At 36.6% G+C, this 17,590-nt stretch overlaps 1 protein-coding gene across 1 annotated transcript in view; it reads right to left on the bottom strand.

Moving 5' to 3' along the window:
* The window catches only part of ATP8A2 (ATPase phospholipid transporting 8A2), a gene marked incomplete at its 3' end in the record, with an annotated part of 203,542 nt that overhangs the window by 133,988 nt on the left and 51,964 nt on the right, over nucleotides 1-17,590 (bottom strand). The window contains exon 17 of the mRNA XM_081327717.1: nucleotides 193-365. Coding sequence (XP_081183843.1) covers nucleotides 193-365 — 173 coding nt within the window. The remainder of the gene's footprint in view (nucleotides 1-192; nucleotides 366-17,590) is intronic.

The raw sequence follows: 17,590 nt of genomic DNA on the forward strand, positions 1-17,590 counted from the left end.
CATGTTTTAAACCTGTAGGTTGATGGGAGGTGAAGCAAGGATGGGAGCTCATCCCGTCACATGGCACTCAGGTCTCAAATCTTTCCAGCCAACAAACCCAGTGTCTTAACTGCTGAGCCTTTTATTTGAGTATCCAGTATATTCTTAAAGGTAAATCCATTGAGTGCAGTCGACTTAAGTTGTATTTCTTACCTGCAACAAATGACAGCCTTGCAGGACAATGCTAGGTCCAAGAAGGACTGCCTCACTTCAAAGGACAGGGCATACTTCAAAGTCTGGCCATCTATAATCAAAGCAATATCATTTTCTTTCCCTAGTGAGTCTCCCAGATTTTCACAGTGGTGTGTTAATGCAGCTCTTGTCGCCTAAATGAAAAAAGAGGGCAGGGGAGAAGAAAACAACATTTTATTACCATTTCTGTTAAACAGAACGGCTCAAATTGAGAAACCTGAAGAATTTATTCAAGGATGAATTCTGATAGATTCCACATTTGTTATTGCATGTATACTACAAAAAGATGAAAATGCATGAGAAAGAAAGGCAATATGACTTTCAGATTACAGAGACGATCTATTCTGATGGAAATCTTTTGAATGCCTCTAGTTACTGGATCAGTCATTAGCTGCTGCTAGGTGATATTGGTATAACTTGTGATATTTTCCTCCAGTCCAGAATGCAATGGGTGAGTTTTGTACCAATCTTCCACATAAAGACCTAACAGAATGAACATACAGCTCTTTCCCGTAAAATGCAAAAGCTGTAAAATGCAAAAGTTTATACCCTAAATTACACAAACTAAATTGGGGTGTGTATTCTATGTTAAGGGACGTGGTGGCTCAGTGGCTTAGGACACTGAGCTTGTCGATCAGAAGGTCGGCAGTTTGGTGGGTCGAATCCCAAGTGCCGCGTAACAGAGTGAGTGCCTGTTACTCGTCCCAGCTTCTGCCAACCTAGCAGTTCTAAAGCACATAAAAATGCAAGTAGAAAAATAGGGACCACTACGGTGGGAAGGTAACAGAGTTCCATGCACCTTTGGCGTCTAGTCATGCCGGCCACATGACCACAGAGACGTCCTCGGACAAGCGCTGGCTCTTTGGCTTTGAAACGGAGATGAGCACCAGCCCCTAGAGTTGGAAACGACTAGCACGCATGTGCGGGGGAACCTTTACCTTTTTATTCTATGTTAATTTCCATCACTGCAGGTTCTTAAACAGGACTTTAGTATGAGCTGCTTCTCATTAAGACCTTAATTTTTAAAAGTTTTATTTTGTTTCTGGCCTTAATCCATTCAAATTAATATAACTGGCTTCTGAAATGTTTCAATTTCTATTTTTAACATATGAAATAAAAAAATGCTAGCCCATTAGCCATATAATTCCAGACTATTTTCTTTTATTTCTAACCCCAGTGTACTGGGCACTTTCCGGGCCTTCCTCACAATGAGCATAAACAAATTTAGTGACTACCCCACCCCCTATAAAATTATAAACAATTATCTCTCCATCCCATATCCCATCTCTTATCTACAAACAAATCCATAAAACATCATCTTTTCAATCCTGGTGTCCACAAAAAGTCCATAAGGGGTTGCCAGAAGTAACAATGTATCTTGTTTTAACCTTGATCAAATAAAAGTAAAAGAAAGAAATATAAAGTTGGTTTAACAATCTTAATCTTTAGTTCATTCAAATATTGCTGTAGGATTTGATTTCTCTTCATTTTTCCTTTGTTCCTTCATACTGAATTCATCAAGGTCTTAACAAGCATTCCTTAAATAAATCCAAAGGAAAAAAAATGTCCAGGTTGTTCTTTTGAGTTATCATTTGTGTTTCCCTTTTGAATTTTAAAATATCAGCCAATTTCTTTTATAGATCCAGTGAAACATCCTTTTTCAAGTCATTCTCTTGGCTTGTTAGTTGTAAATGCACTTTTGTTACTACGTATCTTTATATTGTCAATAAAATATATTCTACATCTGTTATTTCTTCAATAACATATTATGGACATTGTCCATAGAAGCAGATATCTTTATTAACATTGTTGATATTCTGCTATTAATTTCTGATTCCATTCTTGAAAAATCTATTTCAGTATTTTCATTGCTATAATGCTTCGCCTCATTTTGCAGGCTTGTGCCTAAAATCTTTAGTTTCCTCTAGCATCCAGTTTTTAAAATCATGAAATTATTTATCTGTGTTATGTCAACCACTAATTTAAATGAAGGATGGAGAATTCTAATTAATTAAAGTCTTCCAACCTGAAATGCTTTAGAGGAGTGAACCATTGTGTTACCTTCCTATTCCACATTTATTTTTTAATTTATTTTATTTAATTGATTTGATATACCGCCCTATTCCCGAAGGACTCAGGGCGGTTTACAGGGCGAATTAAAACAATACAAATAAATACAATTAAAACAGAATTAAATTAAGACTAGCCCACAATTAAAACAAATTAAAATTTAAAATTTAAAGTTAAATTAAAACCCGCTCAGTCCAGGCCAGAAAGATCAAATAACCAAGTTTTCAGGTCACAGCGAAACGAGCGAAGGTCTGGGGCAGAGGGCCTCTTACAATAGTGTACTTTGTTTAGTGTTGGCAAATAGATAAGGACATCAGATTATGATCTTACAGATTTGAGAGGTATAAGGCTCTAGTGAAGAAAGAAAAGCATACTTCCCATAGAAGAGAAACCCAGAACATTTGTATCACCATTCTAAATATGTTCTTTTCTAATTCTGATTATCAAATAAGAAGTTCTGGGCTTCCCTTCTGTGGAAAGTATGCAAATGGGGCCAAAGATCGTTTTCTACTTAGAGCTTTAAGTTTGTGGCAGGTCTGACAAATAGATAGCTCAAAACTGACCTGGATCCAATCCAATATCTATAATTAGTATCTCTGAATTAATGCAACCTTAACTAAAGATCTTTAATTATATGCTTAATATGCATAAAGGAAATCAACCCTAACTATTCTTTAGAAGGAGAGCTACTGAAGCTGAAGCTCAAATACTTTGGCTACCAAATGAGAACAGAGGAGTCATTGGAAAAGACCCTGGTGTTGGGAAAGATTGAAAGCAAAAGGAGAAGGGGATGGCAGAGAGTGAAATGGTTAGATAGTGTCATCGATGCAATGAACATGAATTTGAACCAACTCTGGGAGACAGTGGAGGGCAGGTGGGCCTGGCATTCTATAGTCCATGGGGTCACAAAGAGTCAGACATAAGTTAGCAACTGAACAACATATCAGAGTTTAGGTTATTTCCTTTTATAATGCTCTAAATTGCAGACACAGCTGCAGAAAATAAAAGTGGGTATCACAAGTAAAATTAATATATTATGCATCACTGTAATCTTTTGCATGTTTTTTATTTAGTTTCATCCTGTGGTGAACTTATACAGGTTGGTGTTATGTATTGGGCTTAATTGTAACACCACGTGGTAAGCTGGAGCTAGCTAACAGCTCCCAGCAACTCAGACACCCCGTCTCCAGTGCTGCTATTGGCTGCCCCTAGGCGGCAATGGGTTGCTTTAAACCTATTGGCTGCCACCTAGGGGCCAGGCTATAAATTGCTGCAGGCTGCAGCTCAGTTTCTCAGTTCAGATCCTGCAAGCAAATAAACATGACCATTGCTGAACTCACTCGTCTTGTCTTTATTCCTGCGCAATGAACTCACTACACAACAGTTAACTTAAACGCTGAACATACTGTATATCATTGCTTTCCAGACCAATCTATTCATATGGATGCTGTTCTGCTGGGAAATGAAAGTTGAAAACATTCACTATTTTAAAGTAATTGGGGAAAAACCCGGGATAGAAACTTAACACATACATAAAGATTAATTTCCATCATTTTGAGAGGTAAATTTAAGAATGAATACATATAAAACTCACATAGTATTATTCTTAGCTGTAAAATTAAAATTTCCAGATTAACTATATTTTAGGAAGCATTTTTCCAAAGCATTCTGAGAAATTTAAACCAGCAGTATCTGCTGAAATGTGAATGACTTTTCCCTAAATTGTGAAAATCACCCCATCTCAAAACTACAAAAGAAAGGCAGCTTCACTCCCATCCACATTCAACACAGAGTAAACATTCTGCTGAAAGTTCAATAAAGCTTGAATGTGAATCATTTAAAGAATAGACAGAATGTTCCATCTATAGAATTAGAAATCATAATATCCAGCATGAGATTGAATAATCCTATAAATACACAAGTTTTTGAGGGGAAAAATGAGAAAGATCTAATTAGAAAGATCTAATTTAGCTTCAACAGTGCAAGAAAAACAATGAATGAATCAACATTTCTCCTATTCTTTACGAAATTAAATGTAAAAGGTATTTTCAATGTTAACTGACAATATCCTGCATAATTATTAGTGGATTTCTGACAAAGGCATATCTGCAATATATTTTCTAAAACACAAGCTATTTAATATGTTTCCAACATGTTTAACATTATTCTGCAAAGCTTCTAGGATTCAGCTGTGTTAATCACAGCGTTTTGTCCAAAGCGTTTACCTGATGCCATTGAAAATGTTTCCTTAAATAAAGGAAAAAAAGTTGAAAATGTTTTTCATTTATTTTAGGCACAACAAAACCTAAATATGTTTTTCTCAATGAACCTAATTTTCTGAGTTAACATGACACACTAAATTATATACTGAGAGACCTACCAGGTGGGCAGGCAAGGACAGCTCAGCTTTCAGACCTGTTAATGGGTCATAAGTGGCTATCTGCTGAGGAGAGCAGAAAGGTTCAGGGTGAAAAACCTCAGCTTATTTTGTTTTTCAGTTTGGGGAAAAAGAGTCGAGGAGTGGGAACTGCAGCATCTGTCTTCTATTATTTTTGAAGCAAAAAATGCACACCAAATTTTGACTACAGCTAATTCTCGATTTACAATCACAACTGGACCAGAATTTCTGCTGCTAATCAAGGCAGTTAAGTGAGTCATACCCATTTTATGACTGTGTTTGCCATGACTGTTAAGCAAATCACCAGTCATTATGCAAATCCAGCTTCCTCCATTGACTTTGCTTGGGAAGTTCATGAGCAGTGATCACATGACCACCCCCTCCCAGATTCTGCAACCCTTTTGAATGTGTGGCCAAGTTCCCAGACTGTGATCACGTGACTGAAGGATGCTGTGACAGTTGTAAATGCAAAAACCATCGTAAGACACTTTTTTCAATGCTGTTATAAATTCAGATGGTTGCTAGACAAATGGTCATAAGTTAAGGACCAACTGTATTTTGCTGTCTGATCACACACATCTTACATATTACTTATTCCTGGCTTAATGAGGTATGTGAAAAATCCATTTTTTAATCATGTAAACGTATAATTTTATTATCATAAGATACAAATCTAGCTACTTATAGCTTACTTAACAAATGCTGACAACATGTGGCTTGATTGTGATACATGAACCCAGCTTAAATAAGAGGAAAAAGCCAATGTTCATATTAAGATACAGCAACCCTCCCATACAGAATAAGCTGATGAACTACATACATTACTGATTGAAATTAAACCCACTGAAGGCTAATTTAATCAACTGGAAACATCCCATGTTATCTTTTAACCCATGCTGTGAAAATATTTAAGGATATGCATTATTATCTTCCTTTCTGCTAATGCTCAACAAAAAAGAAAATCCCTATTTAACAGCAAGGAATTAGCCACACTTTAGATACCATTTGCTGATTAATCACTAACCAAATCTCGGAGGGAACTGGCACAGTTTGTACACTGATCGTAACCCCCCAAAATGAGAATATCCAGGGAAGACTTAGTTGTTTTTCCTTTTCCCAAATTATAAACAGGCAATTGCAAAAGAATATATAGCAATTCCATAAGGTTTCTGGATGTAGCCAGAAAATTTCAGGATGGCCTCAAAGCATTCAGTGACTTCATGCCTGAAGCAGATCCAGAGGAACAGTTTGCTTCTTCAAATGATTTGCACAGGCATACAAATACACCAGTGCCAATAAGAATTAGAATTAGTTAACTAAGTCAGAAATAGGAAGATTCACACATGGAATTATATTAAAATCAGTCAAATCACATTGTGACCTAATGCCATATGACAATCCAGTCAATGTAAATTATGGGTAAGTTCACATAACATGCCTATTGTGTGGCTCAAAGTTCATGGGGATTAATGTGAAATGCATATTTGGATTTGGCCATTGACTTATTTGTCATAGCAGGTGGCATCTCCTATTGACCTTGACTGATCATAAAAAGTAAAATTGAACTGGACGTGCGTCTACAGTACCAGGAAATCCCAGGACAGTCATCTAGGTAGGGATGTGAGCGTATCTATAAATATCCTGGAAAAGGACAGTGGCAATCTACTTTTGCACTGTTGACAAAAGAGCTACATGGAACTATGTAATAACGAAAGAAAGAAAGAAAGAAAGAAAGAAAGAAAGAAAGAAAGAAAGAAAGAAAGAAAGAAAGAAAGAAAGAAAGAAAGAAAGAAAGAAGGAAGGAAGGAAGGAAGGAAGGAAGGAAGGAAGGAAGGAAGGAAGGAAGGAAGGAAGGAAGGAAGGAAGGAAGGCAGGCAGGCAAGCAAGCAAGAAAGCAAGCAAGCAAGAAAGAAAGAAAGAAAGAAAGAAAGAAAGAAAGAAAGAAAGAAAGAAAGAAAGAAAGAAAGAAAGAAAGAAAGAAAGAAAGAAAGAAAAAGCAACATCTTCTTTCCCTTTTTGGAAATCTAATCCAATTCTCTTATGATTCCTCTAACCTGGAAGTCAGGTGCCAATGAACAGACATATTATATATGTAATTAGTATATATGTAATTAGCTTCTCATCCTGAACTTCTCCTACCACATGCACAAGATACATTTGGCTATGGCAGAATCATACCTATTCAGGCACATGTTTAGCAAGATTGTTCTATAACTAGACCATATTTATACAGCACATGATGAGATTGTTAGCTTATCCATAGGTTCACACAACACAAAAATCCTTGCAAATCCCTTAGTCTTAGGTGTAGTAATGTGTGAACTCATTCCAAAACAAAACAGAGCATGGCTTCAGCTAAAACTGCAGGACTGACTTGGAGAGAAAATGAAGGAAAACGTTAATGTAAAATCCTGCTTCTTGTACCAAGAGAAACTGAAGAGGGAATGCAGCATTTTAACTGAAGATAATTAATAGTGTACCTGGGTCATGTTGCTAGCTTTAACTGCATCCTAAAAGCCTTGAAAAATTAAACACTTCGATATTTTTCATTTACATTTTAAAAAACTACCAAGCAAACTGAAAAGCGCCTGGCAGTCATTATACCTTTGTTCATGTACAATTCACACAAACTTGTGTTTACAAAAAAACAAACTTTGACTCTTCTGACCTGAATAAATTGAATTCCATTCTCCAGAGCCTTTCACGTTGATGAACAGTAGGGCACTGTTGCAAATCTTGGCAAACAGAGCATAATTTGTTGACAGGCAGGGAATTACAATAACCTAAAGCAGAGCTCATGTGTGGTCCACACTTGGGACCTCATCCTGTGGTTCGGGGGAAAAACCTTGTGATGGTTTGTTTGAATTTCCTAACTTTCTAAATCCTTTCAGAAAATATTCCATCTAATCAGTACTACTCAGCAAGTGAACAAACAAACAAAAAAATCCTGACAGGTTGACATTCCATGGGACCACATTCAAACCATTAAAGAAACTATGTGGAATTTAGCATAAAAGAGAACAAACAGCCCAATTTTTAGGATTGTGAAATAGTGACGGTGACCCTTGGATCTACAAAATTGGCCACAGCAATAAATTAAGCATAGATGCTTGTCTGGACAATCCCTAAAGCCACATCCACAAGAACTGCCCCAAAAGGCTATCAGCCATATTGATGAGTGAGCATTGTAATCAATTTAATCAGATAAGCTGAAAAAGTACAGGTCTTTTGTTCCTTGGAATTTTACTTCTCCAAACATGCAACAACAGATTTTGTCTTCCCATTGTAGCTCCCAAAGCAACTCATCAATGTACATGAAGATTACTTTTCATGAGTGAATTATGAAAGCTAGGAACTTTATTCTGTATATATAAATGCATTTTCCCCTTATATACATGGGCTTCCCTCAATCTTATCTTGGGGCTTTTAGGGGTGCATGGTTGAAAGAAAATCACATGATATAATTTATATCATTGTTCCATCTGTGTTCAGAGACTGAGCACTCTTTTAATGTCTTCCTGTCATACTTCTTAAAGACACTGGTTTTGATCTGAGTCACACAACACAGAATGTCATAATATGGTTTATTTGGGTTTCAGATACTGTATCACATTGTGCAAACTCAATACATTCAGAATTAGCTTGCCTGACAGAAATTATTAACAAGAACTTACAGAAAATGCTTATCTGCCCCCTTCAATTTTTTGTCATAAAAAAGATAAACCTACAGGTAGGTAATCTATGATTACCAGATTTTGAACTCACTAATCATATGGAGAGCTGCTTTCTTCTCATTTCTGAACTATTAGAATCATGCAGATGACTTTTTTTTGAAACTGCACCTCAGAAGGCTTGACAATGTGATAAACATGAAAGAGAAGCACAAATATTTAATTATCCAAGATTGCCACTAAGAAAAATTTGAATATGCTGTCACGGCATGTTGTCTTAGGCCCAGTACTCTTCATATCTTCATCAATGACTTAGATGAGGGAGTAGAAGGGGAAGTCATCAAAACTGCAGATGATACTAAACTGGCAGGAATAACCAACACCTCAGAAGACAAGTTCAGGATTCAGAAAGATCTTGACAAACTGGAACAATGGGTCCTATCCAACAAAATGAGTTTTAATGTAGAGAAAAGCAAAGTCTTACATTTAGGCAGGAAAAATCACAGTACTCTGAACTTTTTCCAAGGACTCAACATCTTTTTTGTAATATGGTGGCCAAAATTGGTTGCAGTATTCCAGGTGTGGTCTTACTAGGGTTTTGTAAAGCGGTACTAAGCGTGATCTTGATTCTATGCCTCTGTTTATACAACCCAGGATTGTATTAACTTTTTGGGCTGCTGCTGCACACTGCTGGCTCATAGTCAAGTGATCGTCCACTAAATCTCCAAGGTCCCTCTCACAGTTCCTGTTTTTGAGCCAGTATTTGAGAGGCTGCCACAAAGAAGAGAGAGTCAAATTATTCTCCAAAGCACCCAGAGGGAACAATGGTTGGAAACTGACCAAAGAGAGAAGCAACCTGGAATTAAGAAGAAAGTTCCTAACAATGAGGACAATTAACCAGTAGAACAGCTTGCTTTCAGAAATCGTGGGCACTGCATCACTGGAGGTTTTTAAGAAAATACTGGACTGAGATGTCTGAGATGGTATACGTTCTCCTGCTTGAGTGGGGGGCTGCACTAAGAGACCTCCAAGGTCACTTCCAGCTCTATTCCCTTCTATTCCCTTGGTCTTTCAAAGATTTATGAATCATATTTTCAAGAATGTTCTGGATAAATAGTGCTTTTGAATCATTTAATTTATCCTGAGAATCCTGCCCTTGACAATGATCAAGTTCAAGCAATTTTTCAGTGTACTCATGACTACCCTAAGCTAGAGAAATATGCCTTTGAGCCTGCTTATATTTTGTTATTTGGACAACTGCATTTTCTCAAAAGTAATTCAGATGAACCATGTAAGGTAAAATTCATTCTATCTTGAAACCCTCCCAAATTATTGAGTGTTTTTTGTCAAATTTTCATGTGACTTTTTTTAAAAAAAATTGCTGTAATTGATTCAACTTACAAAATCAAGAGCCCATTAAATAGGATTCTAAGGTTCAACAACCTACCTTCAATTTAAAGGGGCATTTCCTTTTTAACCCATTTTCAGACAGCTAAATTCCATTCATACCTCAATTGCATAGCTGTGATGCTTCATGTATGTCCGGGAAGTTGACAATTCCTTTAAGAGCTTATAAGCAGCTTTCTTCCTGATATCTCCTAAATTATACCCAGTAGGCAATTAGCAACCATGAAAATATATAGGCTTAATGTGATTTTGATACTTTGAACTGGGTTTTGGTGTCATAAAAGCCACTCTGATCATTTACTACTTTAAAGGCTAGAATATAGGGGATGAGCCAACTGTGAAGCATCCCAAAAACTGAACTGGAAGGCTTCAATTCCTAAATTAGAAGGATACATTTTAGGGACTACACTCAGTTTGGAAGTATTGTCCCTAATACTTGCCATGTTTGAGAGGACAGACTAAATGGAGAGAAAACAATATGCAGAGAAAACAGCAATGAAATGTGGAACACCTGCCATTTGTGAAAGATTTGTGGCTAATAATACAAAATTGTGTAATTTGCATGATGTGAAGAGAAAAATAACCTGATTTAATTAAGTTTAGGCATCCTAATTTTAGACAGAATGATAAGAAATGTAGCCATCCATTACTACTGCTGGCACAATTATCCTTCTTCCTTCTGCATAGTTTGAACATTTATCTACACTAAAACTGAAAATATTGGAAGGATTTATTTTGTTTCTTAGGTTGGATTTCCCTGAAGCTGCAAGCCCAGAATTGGTGTATTGCATAAAATTATTTAAACAAGTCATTCAGCCACAAGCAAGTTTCTCAGAAGGCTTTAACCACAAGGTAGGAGAAAAGAGTGCTGATAGGTTTCAGAATCAGTTTACAGAATACTATTTCAATCAAAGTTAATTCATGTACTCCAGGGCCCATTGAGGAAATCTGGCCTCAAGTAATTTGCAGTGAAGCTGGAAATAACAAAACTGCGAGTGTGTGGGTGTGTGAGGAAATATTTGTGTATGTATATCTGAGTATCTTTTTCTAAACTAGCAAGAGCAGAATGTAAGCAGTGGTGGTTTATAGCAGCAACTCCAACAGGGACAATGAAAAGAGAAAAACTTAGAGGAGACTAATCCAATTCACAGTCCTATGATTATAGTTGAAGACCTTCCATCATCTATCATTATGGAAGATTGATTTAATCAACAATAGACATATTTCAACAGACAATATTGCTCAGTAGATTTATTTCAGTGGATAAGTTAGCTTTGTGAAAGAGCAATAAAAGAAACTAGCTTTTATTTGACTTCTGGTGGGAAAAATTGTGGCTTAAGCAGCTCTTTTGGAATGGGAGTTTACACCACAGCTGATTTAGAGCTCAGGCAGGATCTCTGTAGCCCAAAAAAGTCTCTAGACCCAAGACAAATCCCAGAAATTAATCCATTTGTCCCTTTGGATATTTTCAGTACTTTGGAGACTATTATTTTTTAAAAAGGGATGAGAATAACAGGGCTTATCTATCAAGAAGACAAAGGTTTGGATTATTGTTGGTCTCTTAAGAAACAACAGATTTTTTTTCTTTTTGTACAATTAATGTTTACCTTTAGCAAGATTGACTCCCAAAATTCTTTTGTTACTTGTCACCCCAGGAAGCCTTTTTAAGAAGAGAAACTTGATTGACTTGTGCTGATTTATTGACTTTTTTGTAGAAGAACTTAAATTGAAACAAAGAGAAGAATTGGAAATGAAAGATGCTTAGTTGATAGATAGGCTTAAATTGGAGAAGAAGAAATGATTTTACAAATGACAAAATGAGGAAATGCATGTTACCATCTTTAGTGGACATGTCACAAAGCTAAGAACTATTGGGATGAGATGTGTATCTTAATCCAGGGAATTTTTAAGACAAACACACAATTGAAATCAGAGGTTGATAAACAGATTGAAAGGAAATATGGGACTTTGTTTCTATATATGATAATAGCAGTGAGACTATTGTATGCACAGAGATGGAAGGACTTACAAATTCTTACAATGGAAGAATGGATGGTTAAGCTAATGTAATTGCCTGAAATGGCAAAACTGACAGCTTTGATTAAAGAAAAGATTTTGTCTAATCTTTAGACCTTTAGATGGAAATGACTTGGACTTCTTACTAGAAACTGAAAGAAATAAAAATTTAATTTTTGGATTTGACAATTAGAATTATTTAAGATTATAAAAAAGTTGTGCATCATTGTTCATTTTAGAATACGTAGTCTTTTGTATCTGTAAATAAGAAGAAATAAGAGGTATTTTGTATCTGTGCTGAAGAAATAAGAAGTGATTCGTTTTCCCTTTTCCCTCTTTTTCTTGTCTTTTCCTCTATATTCCTTTCATATTTTGTTGAAACTTAATATTTTTTAAAAAAACACAGTTAAATTGTATAATATTGTCCAACTTGGCTGACAATGGGTCTCCAGAGTCCCAAGCAGAAAGTCCTTAAGACTATTTGCTTAGTAATCACTTTAGCTAATACAAATTGAACTTTAAAACTTCTGCTTGGAAAGTCAGCATTCTGCCACTGAATTAGAGTACCTGCCCATTTTCTCCATGGCTATATGCCTTTAGAATAAACACTTAATTCTACCAAGCACAGAATTTAACTGTGGGATGGCACAGGAGCCCATCAAGAAAGACATTTCTGAGATCAAGAACAACACTAGATGCCCCATCAGGTTATTTTAACCAATTAAATAGGTCATACTGACCAAGAAAAAAGTGTTTAACCCTCTGAGTTTCTGAATTATTCCCTCCAACACTACTATTTACTCCCCCAAGCACACCAAGCTGCTATTAGTTCTGCAGAAAGGAGCATACAATGATGAAAAACAGATATTCTAAACTAAAGCAATTCAGGTTTGAGAGAAAAACAGTAGGAGAGTTATCAAAATGGAGAGGCTTTTTAAAAATGCTTTATGATGATTTTCCCCACTTTATGGCATATATATGAATAAAATATTCTTGCCTATTCCTACATTCCATATATGACTGTAACAAAATGCAGATATAGCTTGAACTAGTTTATTTTATTCATCAAAAGTTTTTGTTAATGCCTTCAAAAGAGCATCTTCAACACTTTTTATAACTATAAAGGGTTGTTTCATAAATGTCTCTTACTCATCAACAGTATCTAAGAAAGGTAATTGCCCCAGGCAATCAATTAGGAATGGGATATTCTGTATGATTACACTAATAAATTGTATTTGAATTTGAATCTGAATATTTTACTGTTTATTCCCTCCCAATGTACCTGAACTCTATTTAACTTATTTAAAAAACACAAAATGATGTGATGAATTACTTTGATGAAATAACATAATCATAAACATTCTATATTATTATTCTTATTAAATGCTTAGTAATGCAATGTTACATATAATCTGTCAGAAATAAATATTATTAGATTCATAGAGGAGATGCCCACACATTACTGAGTAAAAAAGACAGGGAATTAATTATTATTTCTTAATTGTATGTCAGAAAATTGCATTTGAGTATCTGTAAATAAACATTTGTTTTTATAACCTCCATATAATTAGCTGTGTTGAAATCTTGAATTGTTGATATATCATGCTAAGCCGTAAAACCAAGGTCAAGAAGGCAACAGCTGGACTTGCAAGTTGAACAAGATTCCAGCTGCATTAAAATATACAACAGTCTCAGCAATCCCTTCAGTTTATGGGCACCATCATACAATTTCATGTTACATTGCTGGAGCCAAAATAATTAAAATGTAAAAAAACATGCTAATTACAGAAATAAAATAGCTCAAATCGGATCCAAGTTCATATGATAACACAACATTGTGAGTTGATGAAGATTCTCAGTCAGTTGTCTGGAAGTTGAGTCATAGCAACTGGACTTCTTTCTTGTTGGTTCAAAGCATTTCACTGCTTATCCAAGTAGCTTCTTTAGTCTGAGCAAGTTGGTTGGGGGACCTCATATATGTCCTCCCGGATGGTTTCAATTCTCACCTAATCTGGGTAGGCTTGTTAGGTGAGTAGGCAGAGAGTTATTGGGATGTAAATGTTCTTACTCCTAAATCCTTTGCCCTAGTGGATTGTTAAGTGTGAACCTGTAAAGTGTCCTTAATCTTCCTGGGGACTGAAAGAGCAGCATAAAAAATGGAGGACAGGTTGTGTCTGAGGTTGTGTATCACTTCTGTTGAGGGAAGGATTTTCCACTTTGGCACAAATAGTTTCCTTCACTTCTCTCTCAAATCATCTATCTTCCCTGCCCAAAATGTGAACATTATTGTCCTCAGAAAAGTGTCATTTTTCTTCTAGATGAAGGTATACTGCTGATTCAGGTCCTATGGTGTTGCATCTCCTATGCTGGGTTAGGGTTAGGGTTAGGCTGCTTAGTTTCTCCAGTGTAGAGCTCTGAGCAGTCCTCACTACACTGGACTGCATACACTATATTGCTCTTCTTATGTTTTGGTGTCCGATCTTTAGGGTGGACAAGCCTCTGTCTCAGTGTGTTGCTGGGTTTGAAGAACACAGGTATGTGAGGTTGTCCAAATATCCATGACTTCCATGTGGAGAAGAAAGCACTTAGCTCCTTCCAGGGGATGGCACCAACCCTCTGGTTCATTTATGTGGATGATACATAACTGTATCAAAACAGCTAATTATATGGAGGTTACAAAAATCAAGTCCAAGAAGTCCAGTCCGTCACAGACAATATAAACATTATGGACTCAAACATCACGTTCTCCAGGGATCTCCTAGAATGTGAGGTTCTAATTGGGACCTGTGGCAACCTGGAAATAGAGATCTGCAGGATCTTTGGACAGGTAAGATAGATGGCTTGAAAGAGAAGTGAAGGAATTTATTTATTCCAAAGTGGAAAGTCCTTTGTTCACTAGAGATAGAGGTCCCAGACACAACCTATCCCCCATTTTTATGCAGCTCTTTCAACAGTCCCCATGAAGATTAAGACCACTTCACAAGTTCACCCAGGAGACAACATTTAACGGCCCACCTAGGGCAAAGGATTAGGAGTTGGAACATTTACATCCCAATGTCTCTCTGCCTACTCACCTAACAAGCATATCCAGAAAACTCTCTGGAGGACATACAGTACACGGGGTCCCCCTAATCAACTTGCTCAGACTGAAGAAGCTACTTGGATAAGCAGCAAAATGTTTCAGTCCAACAAGAAAAGAAGTCCAGTTGCCATGACTCAACTTTCAGACAATATTGCAAGGTTTTGTCTTTTTTTCATAATTGCAAAAAGTATTCAGCTTTCTATATAGAACTGAACTGATTTTAGTTACATGGAAAATTGCTGGGCCTCCATATCCATCCACAAGGAGCTGACTGAGGGCTAAAAACAGTACTTCATTTCATCTCTTTCTAGCCTGTGCATTCTGCAGGAGGCTCACTGTATATAGGTCCCCATTGTGAACTTGGCAGTGAATTGTTCACATTTCAATTATTCAGGCTCTGCCTGTTCCAACTTACAAGACTGAAATGCTCCTAGTTGGGAGTTAGAGATTCATTTGTGCATTGTACATGCAAATTTATCTGTTGCAGAGAGATTTGAAAGATCAGTGTGTCTGGTGTGGGTAAGGAATAGTTCTCTTGGTCTTACATTTCATTTAAGTTATACACTCAAGAAAATTGACCGGCAGACCTTATTCCTACAGTTCCTGCATCTGTATTTTTCTGCCCCAGGCTTTCTTCAGGCCCTAATTAACCTTTGCTCATAAAGCGAGTTTGTATTCCAAAATGGCTTAATAGCAATCATGTACAAACTCACAAAGGAAAGAAGACAGAGTGAGGGCACCAATGAAAAACTTAGAAAATCTAATCTGGTGTATGGGCATATGTCTGAAACTTCATTTATTATGGAATAAAACAAAAATGAAATCTATGCTTCTAAATTCAGCCACCTTAATAGGAGATGGTATCTCAATAGGTACAGCTTCTCAAGTTATAGCAGGCACCCTTTAGCTCTATATAACATATAAGATCTTTGGAGAAATTGGCTGGACTCACTGGGATACAAGCATGGACAAATCAGTTTCTAATCCCTGTTCTGCATGTGTTCATAAATCTGTTCCAGCCTCTTCATTAATCCGCATTTTTTTCTTTTTTTAAAAAAAATCTCAATGCATTTAATATCTTTAATATTTATTTCTAAATATGTTCTTTCAAAAGGCAAACTGTTAAAACACAGTTTGTCTTTTGAAAGAACATATATTTACAAATAAATATATGTTAAAACAAGCAATTAGGAATGTAAACTATATGTAGGCTGTTGGTTCATTTTCCTATTTTCTTCTTTGTATCTGTGTTTTAACCATATTAATATATTAAAAATATTAATTGTTGTATTACAATGTTTTATATTATTTGATTTTTTAAAAAATTGTACATTGCCTAGAGTCACATATGTGAGATGGATGGCTATATAAATTGAATAAGTAAATAAATACTATATTTTCCGGCGTATAAGACGACTGGGCGTATAAGACGACCCCCCAACTTTTGAGATGATTTTCATGGGTTAAAAAGTCATCTTATATGCTGGAAAATACGGTAAATGCAGGTATGTGTAATTTCCTCAATGTGCTGAGACTTGCAATATACACAAAGGGAAATTATGCTATCCGTAATGACGGTACTAAGGGGAGAGATCGCACTGATGATGGCAAGTACTTTTATCACAACTACACTCTTAGTTAACAATAGCTCAGTTTACCTTGGCCGTGGCCTTTGTGTCTTCTACATTGAAGTAAGAGTAAGAAGTAAGAGCCTTGGTGGAGCAGTGGGCTAATGCCTCCTTAAGTAACACCAGCTGCCTGCAATTAGTGCAGGTTCGCATCCCACCAGGCTCAAGGTTGACTCAGCCTTCCATCCTTCCGAGGTAGGTAAAATGAGGACCCAGATTGTTGGGGGCAATTAAGCTGACTTTGTAATAATGCCGCTTGGGGGGGTGTGTGAAAGCCCTAATAAGCAGGCATATACATAGAATGAAGGCTACTGCTAAGCTTGTAAGCCGCCCTGAGTCTTCGGAGAAGGGCGGGATATAAATGGAATTAAAATAAATAAATAAATAACACTATCCATTTTCAATAATACTTTGCCTACACAGACGTTTGCCTTGCCCAAGTAAGCCTGTGTATTTACTTTATTTATAACATAAATATGACATTAACAAATATTAAATAACTAATTTTTTTAACATTTATTATACTATATTAGCATATTATTTATCTTATTTGTATCTCATCTTTATTATTTTTACAAATAACTCAAGGCAGTAAACATATCCTTTATTCTCCTCCTATTTTGCCCACAACAACCACCATGTGAGGTGGGCTGGCCTGAGGGAAAGTGGCCAGCCCAAAGTCATTCAGCTGGCTTTTATGGCTAAGGTGTGACTTGAACTCACAGTTTCCTGCTTTCTGGTGGCTTAACTACTAGACCAGGGATCAGCAACCTGAAACAGTGAAAAATCCACTCGGAACCGGTTCCCTCACAAAAGGAAAAACTGGGAGCCGCAAAAAATGTGTGCACATGCGCGTACATGTACGGATGCGCAGAACAGGGTTTGACTGAAGAGTGGAGCCAAGGCGAGATATGCACCTACCCTGCATATTTGAATTAATTGGTTGAAATTTTTTAGTCCCACTTTTTTTTTTGGACTGCACATGGCAGAGGACTGGGAGCCGCAGGAGACGGCTGAAAGAGCCGCATGCGGCTCTAGAGCCGCGGGTTGCAGACCTGTGTACTAGACCAAACTGGCTTTTTAATAA

The sequence above is a fragment of the Vipera berus genome, assembly GCF_964194415.1.
Source record: "Vipera berus genome assembly, chromosome: 4".
Lineage (NCBI taxonomy): Eukaryota > Metazoa > Chordata > Lepidosauria > Squamata > Viperidae > Vipera > Vipera berus.